Raw genomic sequence first — 17,870 nt, 5'->3', positions numbered from 1 at the left:
ATATATATATATATATATATATATATATATATATATATATATATATATATATATATATATATATATATATATATATATATATATATATATATATATTAGGCCATGCCAAAATATCACGATTTTCAGAAAATGAAAGGTCGCGGTATAAATACCTGTTCAATACATAAAAAGAAGTATATAAACCAAATTTGAACTCTCTAGGACCATATTTAGAGCTGGAAGATGATTTTAGGTTTTTACGCAAATACGAGAAATCGTTGTTTTTTTCTGAAAAAAAATATTCTTTTTGAAAATGAAGAAATAAAAAAGTTAGGAAAGGTATTTTTTAGTTTAAAATCTAATATTGTTACTATAACAGATATTTTACAATTTGGCTAGTGCACTTTGGTCAGCTTCTAATGATATTAATGCCCTGTCCTCTCTGACAACTAGCAGTATATCTTGTTTTTTGTCCTCCTTTAATGTGCTACTGATATATCTTTGTATAAGATTGATATTTCGCTCTGCTGGGTCATTTGTAACATTTAGAGATTTTACAAACTCACAAAATGATATATAGGAATCATTTTCCTCCAGCTTTCCAGCAGCTAAACCTGTTTTCCAGGTAGGAATTTCGTCCTGTATGCCTAGAACAATGAAAAGAGCCCAACTTTCCTCTCTAATCAACTCTGTTACCTCAGAGGTTGGTAAAACTAGGACAGCATCAGGTTTACCATTGGGAATAGTGTTGATATCTGGTACCTCAACGGTCAACAGCTTGTCTAGAACTGCAAGCTTCTCTTCAAAATCTGGATCTGCCAGTATTAACACAGCAACCTTTGGGGCAAGGTACCAAGAGTGTTGCTGAAAAAATTTCAGAAAAGCATTGCCAATTTTGACATCAAATTCTTGTTGTATAACATAAGCTGACTTGAATGACAGGAAATCATTCTTAACAGCATATTCTGCTTTGTATGAACGTAAATACCATGGAGCATAAAAAACTGCGCATATAAGAGCTGACTTTTCCAGGTGAGGTAACTGATCTTTAGGCAGAAAATCTATTATACCTGATGTCATAACAATAGCTAAATTGTAAAGACTGTCAGCCATGAAACGAGCATTGTGATTGGCTCCTGGTTGATAAATTTTAAAACCATTCAGCTTTGGTGATAAGACATTTAAATAAAAAGCAGCATACTTAACTAGATGATTATAATCATCTCTTGGAAACACTTCGTGATTAAGAGCAAACTTCAGATATTCCTGAGCTTCCAGGTAAAGTTTATGAAGTTCAAATCCAACTTCTAGCTTCTTCTCATCAAATTTCTTAAACTCAGACAGGTTAGCTTTTTGAATTATGGCGTGATATACTTCCCAGCCCTTCTTGAAATCTTTATAGAACTGTCTATCTGGTGCAGCAGTAGGTCCAAGGACAATTACAATTGCCTTATGTATTGCTATTTCAAACATGTGATGTCTGCATAACAGCCAGAGAACAGGTTTTCCCAAAATATAGCACAACCTGGTTATAATTCCTCCATGGGCTCCTGTGTTAACATTGGTAGTATCTGCAACAATTGCGAAAGTTTCATTGCATATTTCAAAGGACTCAAGTAAGTTGTGAATAATTTCTGTTTCATCAACAGCTTTGCCAGACTCTGCAGGTAAAACACCAAGTAAGAGATCGTTTTTATTCTCAAATTCAGGACTAGTAACACTGACAGCAACTCTATCTCTTACAACAGATTGCAAGGTATTTTCATCTAAATGTTTTAACAGCTTGCCATCAAAGTGGAGAACAAGATGTTTTCCAGCCATTGTCTCTCTGTAATTTTCTCTGATGGTATAGCCTAAATAAAGATCATTTTTAACACAATATATTATTGTTATGATGGTTTATTTTTAGGTAAATATTCCACTCTTTAAAGGTATAGTAAGATTTTTATCATAACTTTCATTTATAATAGACTTACATTAGAAAATCAGGGATAAGAAATATGGCATCTGAAGAAAAACTTTTTGATTTGAAAAAAAAAACTTAATTTTGACTGGCAAAAAGTTGGCATAAAAGACTTTTTCTTTAGGTGTCCCTTTAAAAATTACCTTGATGTTCAATTACTTTCGCTCTTTCTCTTGAAATACTAGATTTAGAAATGCCCATCTGATTAACATCTCCTCCCAGATAATTAACAACAGACGACAACAGCCAGGTTTGTAATTCAATGCTGATTAACCCTCTAGCACAAATAGGTGTAGTTTCTGCCATCAATTCTTCTCTTGTAATCTTTTTATTTACTTGCATTGAGCCTTTAGGTAAGACTTTTGGGGTTTTATTATGAGCAGCACCATATTCAAAGTCATCATCACTACCTTCGAATGAGTCTTCTTATACAGCAAAATCTGGATCTGTCAAAGTTGAGTCAAACATATCCAAATTGGCTGGACCAGACTTGTATCTAAAATATTTACATAAATAAGTTTGGATTTCATTTTTAAGAAGTAAGTTTTTTAACAGTTTTAAAGTAATTATGACACTTGTTTTACCTTTTCTTAGTTGGCGTCAAGTTTTTATCACTTTCATCAAGTGGTGGGGGAGCTGATTTACATCTTTCTTTCTCCTCTTAGGTACTTCATTCTCATTTGTTCTTGTCTTTTATACCTTTCTAGTCGTTTCTCAATGATGGTAGCTAGCTCTTTATCTGGCTTAGAAATAAACCACTTCCTAAAACAAAAATGTATAACATTAGAATGCAATAACTTACTCTGATGGACAGACAGATGGATAGCTGAAAGACAGACAGACTGAAAGCCCTACATAAAGTAGCTGCGCTACTAACAATTTGATTAATATAGAGAAAATTACAAAAAGGCTACAATATAATTGATACTCTTATCTGTCTTCTTGCTGGTCTAGATAGAAATTTAGGTCTTCTTCAATAGCAGCTTGTGTTCTTGGTGTTATTTTGTCACTTCTCATCAGTTGCTCTAAGTTATCTTTGCCTATGTCAATCAACTGTTCCATTGTTGAAATGAATTCATTCTTAATATTTTCTCTAGTATCTTTGGTATCTTTCAGGGTAACACGTTTTTTCAAAAGTTGATACTTCTTGTGTAGAGCTTGAAGTTTGTCAAGAATTGAATATTCTGAAATGATGTATGCTTGAAATCCTGCTTTGGTCCAAATGTTGACTATTTGGCTAATCAAGCAGTCTGATTGCGTCTCAAGGTCACAAAAATCTCTACCTAATTTAGATTTTTAAAAAATATTTTATTTATTTAACATTTATTGCACCTGAAAAATAATTATTTAGTCCTCTTTAATCTAGGAATAAAAATGTTTATGTTTTACAGTTATGTCTTACTTTTGCACACCAAGTTCCTTGTTCCTTTTTGCTTCTTACAGGCCATGTTAATTTGTGTTTTAATAAATCTTTTCTTTTTACTAGAAAATAAATATTGATAATATCTTAAAATACTACCATTGGTTGGAAGCTGTGTATTTGAAAGCTGTGAAATTGGGTTAGTTAACAGATATAATGGTCGTCTGACACTTTCACTTACATGGACATTTTTCTTCTTTTTTGGACCCATTTCTTTTGAAAAAGTTAATGTTATTTTAACTATTTTTAACTATTAAGCTATAAAAAATTATTAACAGTTTATAATAGATATGTCATGTAGTGATTGTAATCTTAAACTAAACACAAAATGGTGCAATCTTGTTATTTTGCCATCCTTCATGTAATTTCATCATACTTTGCGTATTTTCGTAAAATCTTGATTTCATCTTCTGGCACCCAGAATTGAGATAGAACAATGGAAATTCATATTTTTGCTTATTTTTATGTATAATATTGTTTTTTAAAGAGCGAAAAAAAATTTTTTTTGTGGCAAGACCAAATATATATATATATATATATATATATATATATATATATATATATATATATATATACACATACATATATATATACACATACATATATATATACACATACATATATATATACACATACATATATATATATATATATATATAAATATATATATATATATATATATATATATATATATATATATATATACAGTATAATATATATATATATATATATATATATATATATATATATATATATATATATATATATATATATATACATATATATATATATATATATATATATATATATATATATATATATATATATATATATATATATATATATATATATATATATATATACCGAGTCGCACATTACTACGCTGGAATATTCTTGTATTTTTTGCTTAAGTTGTAAGAAGTTTAAGTGATTATAAATATTTCTTTTGCTAAAAACATAAATCAGTTGCTATGGAGATCAGGCGGGTAATTATAAAACCTAGTTCAGGACTTATAATAATTAATTTCACACTATTAATATGTATTGGTATTCATGTGCTTCATGCTTGCATTAAAAATATCACAAAAACATGTTTTTAACGATTCTTAAAATTTACAAAATACTTTTTATTTAGCAACTTTTAAAATTGATATTTAAATTAATAAAATAAATAATAATAAATTAAATAAATTAATAATCAAGTAATCTATAAAAAAAAATACAACTGAAAAGCAAACTTAATCATTGATATTCTTAAACAATGTTATATTTTTCCATTTTCTTTAAACAGATTGCAATATTTTTTTTTGTTGTCATCGTAGATGGATGGTCGATACCTAAGATTTCAGTTTTTATTTTATCAACAGAATAATAAATTTCTAAAGCTTCGTTACATTTTCCCATTTTCTTCAAACAGATTGCAATATTATTTTTTGTTGCCATTGTAGATGGATGGTTGGTACCTAAAATTTCAGTTTTTATTTTATCAACAGAATGATAAATTTTTAAAGCTTCGTTATGTTTTCCCATATCGCACAAACAGATAGCGATATTATGCTTTGTTGCCATTGAAGACGGATGATTAATGCCTAAAATTTTAGATCGCATTTTATCAACAAAATAATAAATTTTTAAAGCTTCGTTATATTTTCCTATTTTGTACAAACAGAAGGCGATATTTTGTTTTGTTTCCATTGTAGATGGGTGGTTGGTACCAAAAATTTCAATTCGTATTTTATCAACAGAACAATAAATTTTTAAAGCTTCGTTAAATTTTCCCATACCGCACAAACAGTTTGCTATATTATTTTTAGTTTCCATAGTAAATGGATGGTTAATTCCTAAAATTTCAGTTTGTATTTTATCTACAAAACGATTAATTTCTAAAGCTTCGTTATATTTTCCCATTTTGTACATACAAAGTGCGATGTTATGTTTTATTGTCATTGTAGTTGAATGTTTAATACCTAAGATTTCAGTTTGTATTCTATCAATAAAACAATAAATTTCTAAAGCTTCGTTGTATTTCCCAACATCGCACAAACAGGTTGCGATATTATTCTTTGTCTCCATTATTGATGGATGGTTCATATCAAAAATTTCATATCGCTTTTTATTAACATCGTAATAAATTTCTAAAGCTTCGTTATATTTTGCCATTTTGTATAAACATAGTGCAATATTATTTTTTGTTGACATTGTAGATGGATCGTCAATGCCTAAAATTTCAGTTCGTATTTTATCAACAGAACAGTAAATATCTAAAGCCTTGCTATATTTTCCCATATCATAAAAACAGTCAGCAATATTATGTTTTGTATCAAGCGTGAGTTTATATTTTTCTCCGTAATTTTTTTCATTATAACTTTGAACATCTTTTAATATTTCAATTGCTTCTAGTAAGAAACCTTTACATACTAATAAGGTTTTAATTGAAGTTGTCATACGATGGAAGGTTTTTAACATTCTCTCTCTGTTAAAACGAAAAATGTGAAGAAAATGAAGAACAAAATGTTTTCCGTAGTCCGTGTGATCTTTTACTCTGTTTAACTCATGTATAAAATAACTTTCGATTAGATCCAGATAATAATTTTTGCCTAAATTTTTTATTTGAAAACTCTTACAAGATAACTGCGTCAGTACATGCATTGAATATTTTTCATCATCTAAACGATCTAGGAACGAATAACTTATTAGTATTCCAATAGCTTCATCTATAACGTGTTCTTCGTATATTGCCATGTGTTTTGAGATTCTGATTATAAATTTTTTACTTATGTTTCGACCATCACAATGAGATAAACAGTTTAATATAGTTAATGGAATTAAACATTTTTTAGTTTTACCTAATTTTGCTAAAACTAAATTGATTGATTTTATTGGAGACTTTGATTCTTCTTTGGTTAAAAAGTCATCATCGTTTAGTATTTTTAAAGGTTTTGATCTATATAGTTTCATATAAATTTCTATAGAAGTTCTATGTGTTTTTATATATTTTATTGCCTGAGTAATAGCAAAGGGATGATAACCCAGTTCTTTAACTAAGTTTCTAATGTTTTCATCAGTGTTTTCTTTAATATTTGTTTTTACATATTCAAAAGCATCTTCAGCGGAAAAAGCATCAATGATCATTTGATTTACGTTATTTGACCACGTTCTCCACTGTGAGGTAATCAAAGTAAATGAGTTCGGTTTCCTTGAAATGTATATTTCTAAGTTTTTAATACTTTTGTCGTCAACGTTGTCTAGAATATACAAAGTCTTTTTTTCTTTATAATTGTCGTGTACTTTTTCAATAATCACTTCTATATTTAAAGGATTGCCTTGTGAATCTTGAACAGTAAACCCTAATATTTGATAATGGTTTTTTATCGAAGTTTGCAACTGTCCAAATGCTGCGTCTATCCAAACTAAGTTTTCATAAGAGTTATGATAAAGTTCACAATATTGTCTGGCTATTTGTGTCTTTCCAACACCGGACATTCCATGTAATACTAAAGGGCATTTTTTTGGATTTTTATGTAAATCAATAAAATATTTATGAATTTTAGAAAGTTCTTTTTTGCGTAAAAATAAGTTTTCCGAAGGTTTGACACCAAATATTGAACTTACAGTGAGCACTATATTGAAAACAAATTTTATCATTTTAATTAAAATAAAGTAAATATTATTTACCAAATATAAATTTTGAGTTTAAAACTATCTGGAAATTAAAAATGCTTACATCTATCAAAAAAAAAAAAAAAAAAAAAAAAATAAATGTATTATGAATTTACACATATAAAAATTATATATTTTACGTATTCTATATTATATATTTGCACATATAAAAATTATATATTTTACGTATTCTATCAAAAGTTGTTAGGTTCAAATATACATAAAAAGGAATATATGCATAAAAATGTCAAAAAGATAAAGTTTACATCTACCACTTTTAATCATCCTAGAAACCTAAAACTAATGTTTTTTAGATCTATGGGCCCTATAGAATGGGGTTAGTATTCCAGCCAAATTTTTTTAAAAAAAGTTTGGTTTCCTTAACACCCTAATATATACATATAACTCAAATCATTGTCATATATACATATATATATATATATATATATATATATATATATATATATATATATATATATATATATATATATATATATATATATATATATATATATATATATATATATATATATATATATATGTATATATATATATATATATATATATATATATATTTATATATATATATATATATATATATATATATTTTTGATATATTTAAAATCCATGCACTTTTCTTTTATTTATTGCCATCTAAGTTTAACGTTGCTTGGTGCAGCACTAATGTATTTAAAAATAATAAGCAGCTAATTAAACAAAGACACGCTGTAAGAATTATTGGAAATGTGAATTGCTTTTAACACAAACGTTTCTTTTTAATAAATGCATGTATATTTCTTGTACATTATATTAAATTTTTATACTATAATTTTGTTGTCTATAAAAAGTGTAACTTAACGACGTAACGTAATTTTTTGTTTATATTTTAAAGAAGGTAGAAATTTTTTAATAGAGGCAGTAAATACTGATCTTCCCAAAATTGATGAAGACATCGTCAGTTTATTTAATGTTTTGAAGTTCATAGCTAAATTAGACTTGCATGAATCTCTCCCAATACTCTCTAAAACTATTTTCTTTATCTGTTTATTTGTGGCTCTGTGTGAGAGGAGCTTTTCAAAACTAAAATTTATAAAAAACTATTTGCTATCAAGAATGGTACAGTCAAGGTTTTCTAATATCTCTCAATTATATCTTGACTCTATTATTAATTGAAAGTGAAATAATAAAAGTCATTGATTTTGACAATGCGATTGTCAAGTTTACAGCTTTGAAGATCAGGAAGAGAAACTTTTATTAAAATAATATATATATATATATATATATATATATATATATATATATATATATATATATATATATATATATATATATATATATATATATATATTGAAAGAATTGCGTTAATAATTCCGGTAATAGTGCTTAATACAGCGTGTTATATAATTGGTAGAGCAAATAATATAGTGAAAACTAAATAATTATTAAGATATATTTCAGGTAAGTAACTAAAAGTTAAACGCAATAGCAATCATCAGATTTAACATCTGGTGATTGCTATTGCGTTTTTTTTTGTTTTGATTATTTTTGTATTTATAATGGAAAAAATATTTAAAACAAATTGTTAACAATTTAATAACATGGTATCGAGTAAAACAAGGAGCGCCATACAAACCTATCAGAAACTTTTAATATTATAACAAATTAAAAAAGGTTGTCCGATTGATAGAGTGCACCTAGGCATCGCAAAGGCATTCAATAAATTGCTGCATCAATGACTTGGTATATAAGATTTTTAACTATAATAAAAGACAATGTTTTAAAGTAGACAATGTTTTGAATTAGATTTTGAATTAAAAAATAAAATACAAAGAGTGCAAATTGGTGAAGTAATGTCAGATTGATGTGAGATTTAGAATGATATACTGCAGAGTATATATACATAATTATTTTTTTAAGATTTTTTAGTTTTCATTCACTACATGTCGTATAATATAAACTGAAAGAAGATCATACTGATCCTGTAATGAGAACCGTATAAAAATACAAGTATAAATACAATATAACACAAGTAGTTAAAATCAAAGTAGCAATATAAAATAGCTGAAATAATAAATGGCTTAAAACTATATCTAAAAATATTTTAATATGTTGTCCATTGAATAAAGAATATTCTTTAACTTATTTTTAAAAACTGGAAAAGAGATAGACCAAGCGAAGTTGGAATCAACAACTTTATTCCAAAGATGTGGTACTCGATAAGTTATACAAAATTGGATAAACTTTGTTTGACAAAAGGGTTTGTTTAAAAAGCTATTATTTCGCAAACTATATTTATTCTTTGCTTTAAGGGTGCATATATCTTTGAAAACATTTATTAATGGGTTATTCATACAACAAAAAGTAAAACATAAGGTATTATAAATGTCAAGTTCATAAACATTTAAAACATTCAAATATTTAAATAAAGGTTTCGTAGATGAAAAACAATTTGAAAAATATATTACACACATTGCATGTTTCTGATGCTGATAAAGACGTCGTAACTTACTTTTACTTTAACTTCCCTAGGCAAGATTTGCATATTTTATATAGCTATGAATAAATGAGTTGTTTAATTGTTTTAAATTATTTTTATTTAAATAATAACCTTATATATTAGCCTTATATAGAATTCCAATATTTTTTGCAACTTTTGTTAATATATAATCAATATGAGTTTTCCATGACAGTTTTTCATCAAAATAAATATCAAAAAACTTAATAAAGGAAGCTTCTTTAATTTCTACTCTATCAATAAAAAATTTAGGCAAATCTTTTAGCAAAAGACATTTTTTTGTTGAGGAACTAAAAAAGAATCCATTTTGTTTTGTCAATGTTTAATGTTAAATTATTGCATTTAAACCAAGTAGAAAGTTGTATAAAAGTTCCTTAATCATATTTAAAAAAAGTTGGTTTATGTCTTCGTCTGATAAAAATAGATTGGTATTGTCAGCAAACATGATGTTCATAAGATCAAAAGCTTTATCTAAACCATTAAAATACACTAAAAAAGGGGTGGCCAAAGAATAGAACTCGGTATAGTTAAAGCAATTTTAAAATATCATGGGGTCTGTATGATATTTTTTCTGTGAATTATGAAAAGACAAAAAAATTCTATTATGAAAAGTAAAAAAACTCTAGACCGAAGAGTCTTTTTTAAAAAAAAATCTTCTTAAAATCACAATCATTGTCTAAATGTGAACAAGATCTTAAACAAATACGTTGTTAAGGTGAAATGAACATCATAGTTTTAAAATATGATCTGTTCGGATCGTTTATTAGCAATTTTTCTTAATTTTAAGCTCTTTCTTGGTCGGAACTCTAATACTTTTTGTTAAAATTGATTGAAATGTTGTATTTTGACAACTTTATATAGTTAATATACGTCAGAACCGATTAGAACTAGGATCTATGGTAGGTTAAGGCACCTTTTCAAAAGATTTTAACTAAATTTATGTTAACGCTGATGAGCAAAAGTAATCTAAAGACTCAGAAATGGTGTTTTTTAGATTCATTGTTAGGGGTAATAAGAAGGTTTTGAAAATTATATTAAAAAAAAAAGTTATAACATCTGAAGCTCTTGTTTGGACACAATACGCTGACATTATCACGCTAATTCCAAATAAAAGAATTCGAATAATTTTTAATCTCCTTAACTACACCGAGAACCCTTTGGAACATCGCATTTTATTTCAATTGTTGTTTTATTTTTGAGACTAATAGATAAGTAGTTCATCCCCATAGTAGACAAATTCCTTCCTATCTGACAAGTAGCTTTTGAATTATTGATAGATTTTAAAAAATGATGAAAGGAAATGTCAGTTGTAGGAATCCTAATAACAAGTTTACTTCTAATGCCAGTAAAACATTTATTAAATTTATTTGCTATTCCATTCGGTTCACATATACATACGTTGTTTATCTTAATCATTTTTGGTAGGGTAATTGAGCAGGTTTTTTCCGACTATTTCTTTTAATATTTTTTATAAATGTTTTGAGTCATTTCTATATTAAAAAATGTGGCGGCTCACATTAATTTCACTTCGACAGCATATACATTGTGTTGTTATTTTAGGTAAATAAATTAAATTATAAATTACAAATCATGTAGCATTAGATATTTATCAATGCAAGTTTTGAATAAGTTCAAGTCATCTTTTTTGATTATAAATTTGATTATATCTGGTACTTTGTTCTACATTGATGAGGCTCTATTAGTTAAGAACTAAATACGAATATTGCAGCTTCTAAAAATTTCTCTTCTGATTTTAGATTTATAAAGATTCAGATCAAGATCAAGAGTGTAGTAAAAAAAAAAAACACTTTTCTTAGAAATTTCTTATTCTTAATTTTTGTAACTATGAAACTACATCATATACCTCAACATGTTGAGATACCAATATTCACAGCATACATTCACAACAGGATGCACAGCATTTTTTTATAAACGGAAGTAAAATTTTTTACTTCCTATTTAAAAGCTTCAGAAGAAGTCTAATATGTTGTCAGTAATCAAAAGTTTTTGTTCAAGTTTACTTTTCAATTGATAAAGAGAAGAATTTATTTTTAACTTACTGCTTATTAGTGTATTCCATAATCTCTAATTAATCGAGAACTTGGTAGCAGAATGATTTGTTTTTGGTTGAACATAAATGTTATTTTAAAACAAACTACTTAAATAAGATGGGTGTCATTTTATTATCAACCTTGAACATAAATATAAAAAATTGATAAAGGTTAAGTTAAAATACTTGAAGTATTTTAAATTTATTAAAAAGAAACTTAGTGTGTTAAGAGCAATTCACATTTCCAATAATTCTTAAGAAAGAATTATTGGAAATGTGAATTGCTATCAATCGGAAAACCTTTTTTAATTTCAGTTGTAATAATATTAAAAGTTTCTAATAGGTTTATTTGGCACTCCTTGTTTTGTTCGATACCATGTTATTAAATTGTTAACACTTTGTTTTCTATTATATAAATAAGCAGCTTTTTTTAAAATATTTTTTCCATTATAAATACAAAAAAAAATCAAAACAAAAAAAAACGCAATAGCAATCACCAGATGTTAAATCTTATGATTGCTATTGCGTTTAACTTTTAGTTACTTACCTGAAATATATCTTAATAATTATTTAGTTTTCACTATATTATTTGCTCTACCAATTATATAACACGCTGTATTGAGCACTATTACCGGAGTTATTAACGCAATTCTTACAATATATATATATATATATATATATATATATATATATATATATATATATATATATATATATATATATATATATATATATATATATATATATATATATATATATATATATATATATAAATATATTATTTTAATAAAAGTTTCCCTTTCTGATCTTCAAAGCTGCAAACTTGACAATCGCATTGTCAAAATCAATGACTTTTATTATTTCACTTTTAATTAATAATAGAGTCAAGATATAATTGAGAGATATTAGAAAACCTTGACTGTACCATTCTTGATAGCAAATAGTTTTTTATAAATTTTAGTTTTGAAAAGCTCCTCTCACACAGAGCCACAAATAAACAGATAAAGAAAATAGTTTAGAGAGTATTGGGAGAGATTCATGCAAGTCTAATTTAGCTATGAACTTCAAAACATTAAATAAACTGACGATGTCTTCATCAATTTTGGGAAAATCAGTATTTACTGCCTCTACTAAAAAATTTCTACCTTCTTTTGATAGCTCAACATCTGATGACTTGTCATAGAAAGAAGCCAATTTCGGAACTGGCACCAGCAAATCTTTTTTGCTTGCTGATAGAAGACGCTTAGCTTGAACAGCTTCCAAAAAGTTTTCTACTTCCTTGATTGCTCTTGATTGGTCTGTATTTCAAAATGAAACTGATTTATACACTCCAATATGGCCTTATTGTTTTCTTCTTGCAAAGTGATGATGATAAGTGAAGCAAATGTTTTAAATGTTGATCACACAAGTTAAGCAAATAGTCCAAACATTCATTAAAAATAGCTTTCTTATTCGTTCTTTTTATAATGGCCTAAAAATTTCCATGGATTCCAAACATTGTGGCAACAATGTTATAACTTCGAGCTCTACAAATCATTACGTTACATCCATCACTTTGTAGTTTTTTTAAAATTTCAGAAATGAGTTATCAGCTTTTTTCCCATTTAAATAAAAAAGTTCTAGAAAAACTTATCTTAGTTCAACTTTCTCATTGTAAATTTTCACAAATCTGATTGTTTCAGACAGCTGGTCAATGTAAATATGTTAGGTGGGCTGCCGAGCACAGTTCAATAATACATCGTAGTCTTTATTTTGATAACAAGATTCTCCTTCACATAGGTTGCCAAGATATTTATGAACTCATTGTGAGTTTCTGCTAAAAGATAAGATAAGGATACTTTACCTAAAGTTTGCTTTAATCTTTTAATCTCGCAAAGTGTTCTTTCAGCACATGGTCATGTTTAAAATGCATGTTAACTATCTAAAGAAAGTTTCTTTTACTCAATGAAAGTTCATCTATCTTATAGTCGTAAAAATGCTATATTTTGCTTAGCAAGGAACAATGTGATATCAAGCAACCTGTGCAAGATACCCTTTCATTTTTTACCTCTCAATTTCCATCCGTAGACCTTCCTTATTCTGAAAAAAAAACGGCTTCTTTTTTTGATAATTTTAACCCAAAAATGATCTAGAACTGGTAAATTTTTTAATAATCTTATTATTTTTTTATTTTGTTATTTAGGTGCCTCTAGAAGACCTAACGGTCTTGTCACAGAGCACCGAGGTAGTGCATTTAATTAGGAAGTTCACGCCTCATTCCTTACCGAGGAGCGAAAATATGTCTTGAGCTTGTTTCAAGCCTGGGTCTCCCGCCTCTAAAGCAAGTGCTCTAACCACTGCGTTACGGCCGCTCATTCCTGCAAAACGCACCAGATAAAATATTCCAATTTTTTCATTAACTTGAGCCATGGCAAAAATCATTTCCAAAATCAACGTTTGTTTTAAATTTATCTACTCTTATTTAATGTGTTTCTGTATCTTTTACTTCCGGCTCTGTTTCTGGCTATATTTTATCTATTGAAAAAAACACAATGCTAGCATTGGTGTATTAGCTGTAGGTTGAAGAACAACTTCTTTTGATGAATCTTGCTGATCAATTGGCCTCGTGACATAATGACGCATAGATCTAGATTTTTAGTTTTTTGCTTTTCGCATCCACATTATAGCCTCTTTGATTTATGCACTCCATCTGGCTTGTTAGAATATTCTTAAAAAATAAATTTTTAATCATAAGCGTTATTCACAATTCATAATTATAATCAAAGATATTTTTTTCATTTTAATTTCGTAAATCAAATAGTACTATCAAAAGTGTGGTTAAATTAATAACAAACGGAATCATAAGTTATCTAAAGAATAATATATGGTAGTGGAATAAACATTGTCGAAAAACAATAATATTAGCCTCTGCGGGGAACTAGTTATCGTTTACCAAAGCCACAAATTTTTACTAAGGGTTATACTTCTATCTGACTAGCAATGCCTTAAATACAAATATCACTAGACCCCTTTCACTAGATTGTCAGCAATAAGTGTAGTGTTACCCATAGATTCATAAAAGGAATTTTCAGGTGTTAGGTGTTCTTGTAACATTTTACAATCATCTTTAAGATTTTCCTTTGGTAGTTTTTAGGTCAAGTAGGAACCTCTACTTTGACTCGTGTTTGGAAAACATGTCCAACCTGTCTTTTAAAGATGATTCAATTGTGTCAAATACGGGCAAGAAAACATCACCATTAAAAACTTTTACTGGGCTAGAGTTGTTATTGTCTTCTTTTTGATAAAAAGAAGACAAAAACTTTTCTTTTTTCTCTGCCACCCAAGATTGATAGATTAAATAGTATAGAGATTTCTGAAGTGTGTTCTGAAGTTGTTTTCTAAGCTGAAGTTCTGAAGTAGTTTTCTAAGCTGAAGTTCTGAAGTAGTTTATGTCGACAAGTTTAAGTATTTTAATACTTAAACTTGTAAAAATTTTAATTTAAAAAAAAAATTTATTAATTTTTGAAAAAAAGTTTTTACTATTTGTTAAATAAATATTCTTTTAAACTTATATTTCTGAACCTTCAACTAAGTATAACTCGATTCGATGGGCGCCCAACATTTTTAGTCATGCCTTTAATAGGCATTTCAGGTTATTTACGTGCACAAACCCAATGTATAAACAGCATAACTATACAGAGAGATTTATAGAATTTCAGCTAAATTAATATGTCAACGAAGACCGCTGAAAAAAAAGAAACTTGCCGCAGTGCCCCGCAGAATGTCTGGGGCAGCTTGCCTAGGTTGCCTCCTCTCTCCCCCCTTCAAGAGGCGGCCATTTTCTTTTCCTACACTTACTTTACAAACTAGTATGGATCCTCCAAATTAAAAAACCGCTCTCCCTATCTTACTTGATGGTCTAGGTCCACCGAATCAAAAAAACATAAAAATCACCCTTCCTTTTAGATGGTCTTGATCTGTCCCTGAACACAGACTTATTTTTACGTTCGCCACCTTCTTTTTGATCATTCATAACGTTTTAATAAGCCTAATTATTTTTATAATGTGTCTTTATAAAACAAAATACAGTTGGTAAAAAATCAATATGACTGAGGCGTTAGATTTCATACCTAAAAAAGATGAATAGCACAATATATATAGTAAAATTACTAAAGTTTTAAATCAAAGAGTTTTTTATTACTCTTATTAATGTATAAACAAAACATAAAAACTAATTAAACACTTGGAGTAAAACGAGCACTGCACAAACGAACATTATTAATTTGTTTTTCATTTCAGTTTTCTGCTTTAATTGTCTTAACTGCTTCAACACATTTTTCTTTTCTGTTAATATTAAATCCAGACTTATTTCATAAAAGCCTAAGTAAAAATTAGGTAATGTTTTTCAATTTATACGTTTTAGTTGGATCTATTGTGCGAAATCTCAGGAATGCATAAGCTGCAAAATCTACCCCCTAAATCAGAGGTCGGCATATTGTGGGCCGCGGCCCAATTGTGGGCCTTTGCTACATAATTTGTGGGCCCCAAGCCACCTAACTGCATAATATACAAAGTAGTGTAGTTGTGGGCATTTTAATTGTTTTCCAGGCTGTAAAAATTATAAAGCCTCCTTATAAAATACTCCCTAACACCAGATCTTGTCATTTTAGACATAGTAAAAAAAACATGACATCAAAAATCAAAACATGAATTGTACAATACTAAATATTCTCTTGATTCAACAACCAGAAAAGTTTGACCAGAGTGTTTGCCAAGTGTACTGCAGTTCATGGTAACTCATTATACAATAGACATTGTAATTTTCATTAATTACAATGTCTATTGAAGAGTTTAAGTGTAAACTGGCTTTCCTTTGCGACATCATAGCACAATTCAATGTTCTGAATAAGAGATTACAAGGCCGCCGTGTGCTGGTTTGTGATTTGATCAACCACTGTGATGAAGACAAAACTTAATTTGTACAAAACTCAATTTGCATCTGGTAGTTGTACTCATTTTCCTACTTTAAATGAATGTCAACCATCAAGGGAAATGTTATCGTCATTTTCATTAATAGTGACTGCTCTGTATGATCAATTTGAAAACAGATTTAATGAATTTGAAGACTTAAAAAAACATATGGTTTTTTTGTGTTATCCATTTGACTTTGATATGAATGATATTAGTATTCTAATGAACTTTGAAGAAGCTGATATTTTAAAAGCAGACGACGAACTAATTAACTTTCAATGTGACGACGAGTTAAGAAGAAAGGCACCAAAAAAAGATGAAGATGGCACTTTTGGTGAAAATTTAATTATTTTCTGGCATGCTGTCATGAAGGAATATTTTCCAGTTCTTAAAAAACATACAAATAGACTTATCTGTATGTATGGCACTAGTTACCAATGCAAACAAACATTCTCAGCCATGAAAATAATAAAAAATGTTTACAGAACAAGACTGACTGACACTCATTTGAATGACCTTGTGCTAGCTGCAACAACAAAATAATCACCAAATTTTTAATTGTGTTTTATGTGTTTTTTTTTCTTAACTATGTATTTTGTATTGATACAATTATTAGTTCTATAATCTAATTCTATACTATATTCTGTTATATAGGTAATATAACCTATTTTATATATAATTTATTTATTGCTGTGGGCCACAACTAAACAAGAATTTTGCAAGTGGGCTCCTTTGGAAATATGGTGCCGACCACTGCCCTAAATCAATTTGGCAAACAAAATCTTTTGCGTTTTTTTGTAAGTCTTTATAGATGCCTAAAAATTGTACTTATTTATAAAGGATATGCTTAAATTAGTTGTTTCATTCATGTAATATTTAAAGATAACTGTTAAAATTTAATGCTTTGCTTAAAGATTTATATATATATGTATATATATATATATATATATATATATATATATATATATATATATATATATATATATATATATATATATATATATATATATATATATATATATATATATTATAACTTAAGTCCAAATAATGAGCAAGACTTTTTTACCTTGTTAAACGAGGGAAAATTTTTCTAGGTGTAGCTGAAGGGTCTTGTTGTGCTTTTCGAGTAACTCTAGAGTGACAAGAATGTTACCGTTTCCTTCATCACCAATCATTTTTGATGTATCAAATTTAAAAAAGATGGTCGCGTTTGGATGAACAAGCTTACCATTTAAACGGCATGAAAATTTTTAGTAATCTTTCTGAAACTTGTTGGCCAACTCTTGTCTTCATTTTTTGTAACTTTTATAAGACATCTTTGAGTGTACTTTTA

The 17,870-nt window shown here is 27.8% G+C and overlaps 1 protein-coding gene across 2 annotated transcripts in view; it reads right to left on the bottom strand.

Annotated features, from left to right (window-relative positions):
* Positions 1–4,545: 4,545 nt before the first annotated feature.
* The window catches only part of LOC136079942 (uncharacterized), a 31,509-nt gene continuing 18,184 nt past the window's right edge, over positions 4,546–17,870 (bottom strand). Inside the window, exon 2 of one of the 2 annotated variants that reach the window (XM_065796608.1) lies at positions 4,546–7,061. In XM_065796608.1, the coding sequence (XP_065652680.1) occupies positions 4,617–7,007 (2,391 nt within the window). In that variant the 5' untranslated portion in view covers positions 7,008–7,061 and the 3' untranslated portion in view covers positions 4,546–4,616. The remainder of the gene's footprint in view (positions 7,062–17,870) is intronic. The other variant, XM_065796609.1, reaches the window with a different exon arrangement.

The sequence above is a fragment of the Hydra vulgaris genome, chromosome 05 (assembly GCF_038396675.1).
Source record: "Hydra vulgaris chromosome 05, alternate assembly HydraT2T_AEP".
Lineage (NCBI taxonomy): Eukaryota > Metazoa > Cnidaria > Hydrozoa > Anthoathecata > Hydridae > Hydra > Hydra vulgaris.
The sequence above is the reverse complement of the archived record's forward strand: the minus strand, read 5'-3'. Positions and strand labels throughout refer to the sequence as shown.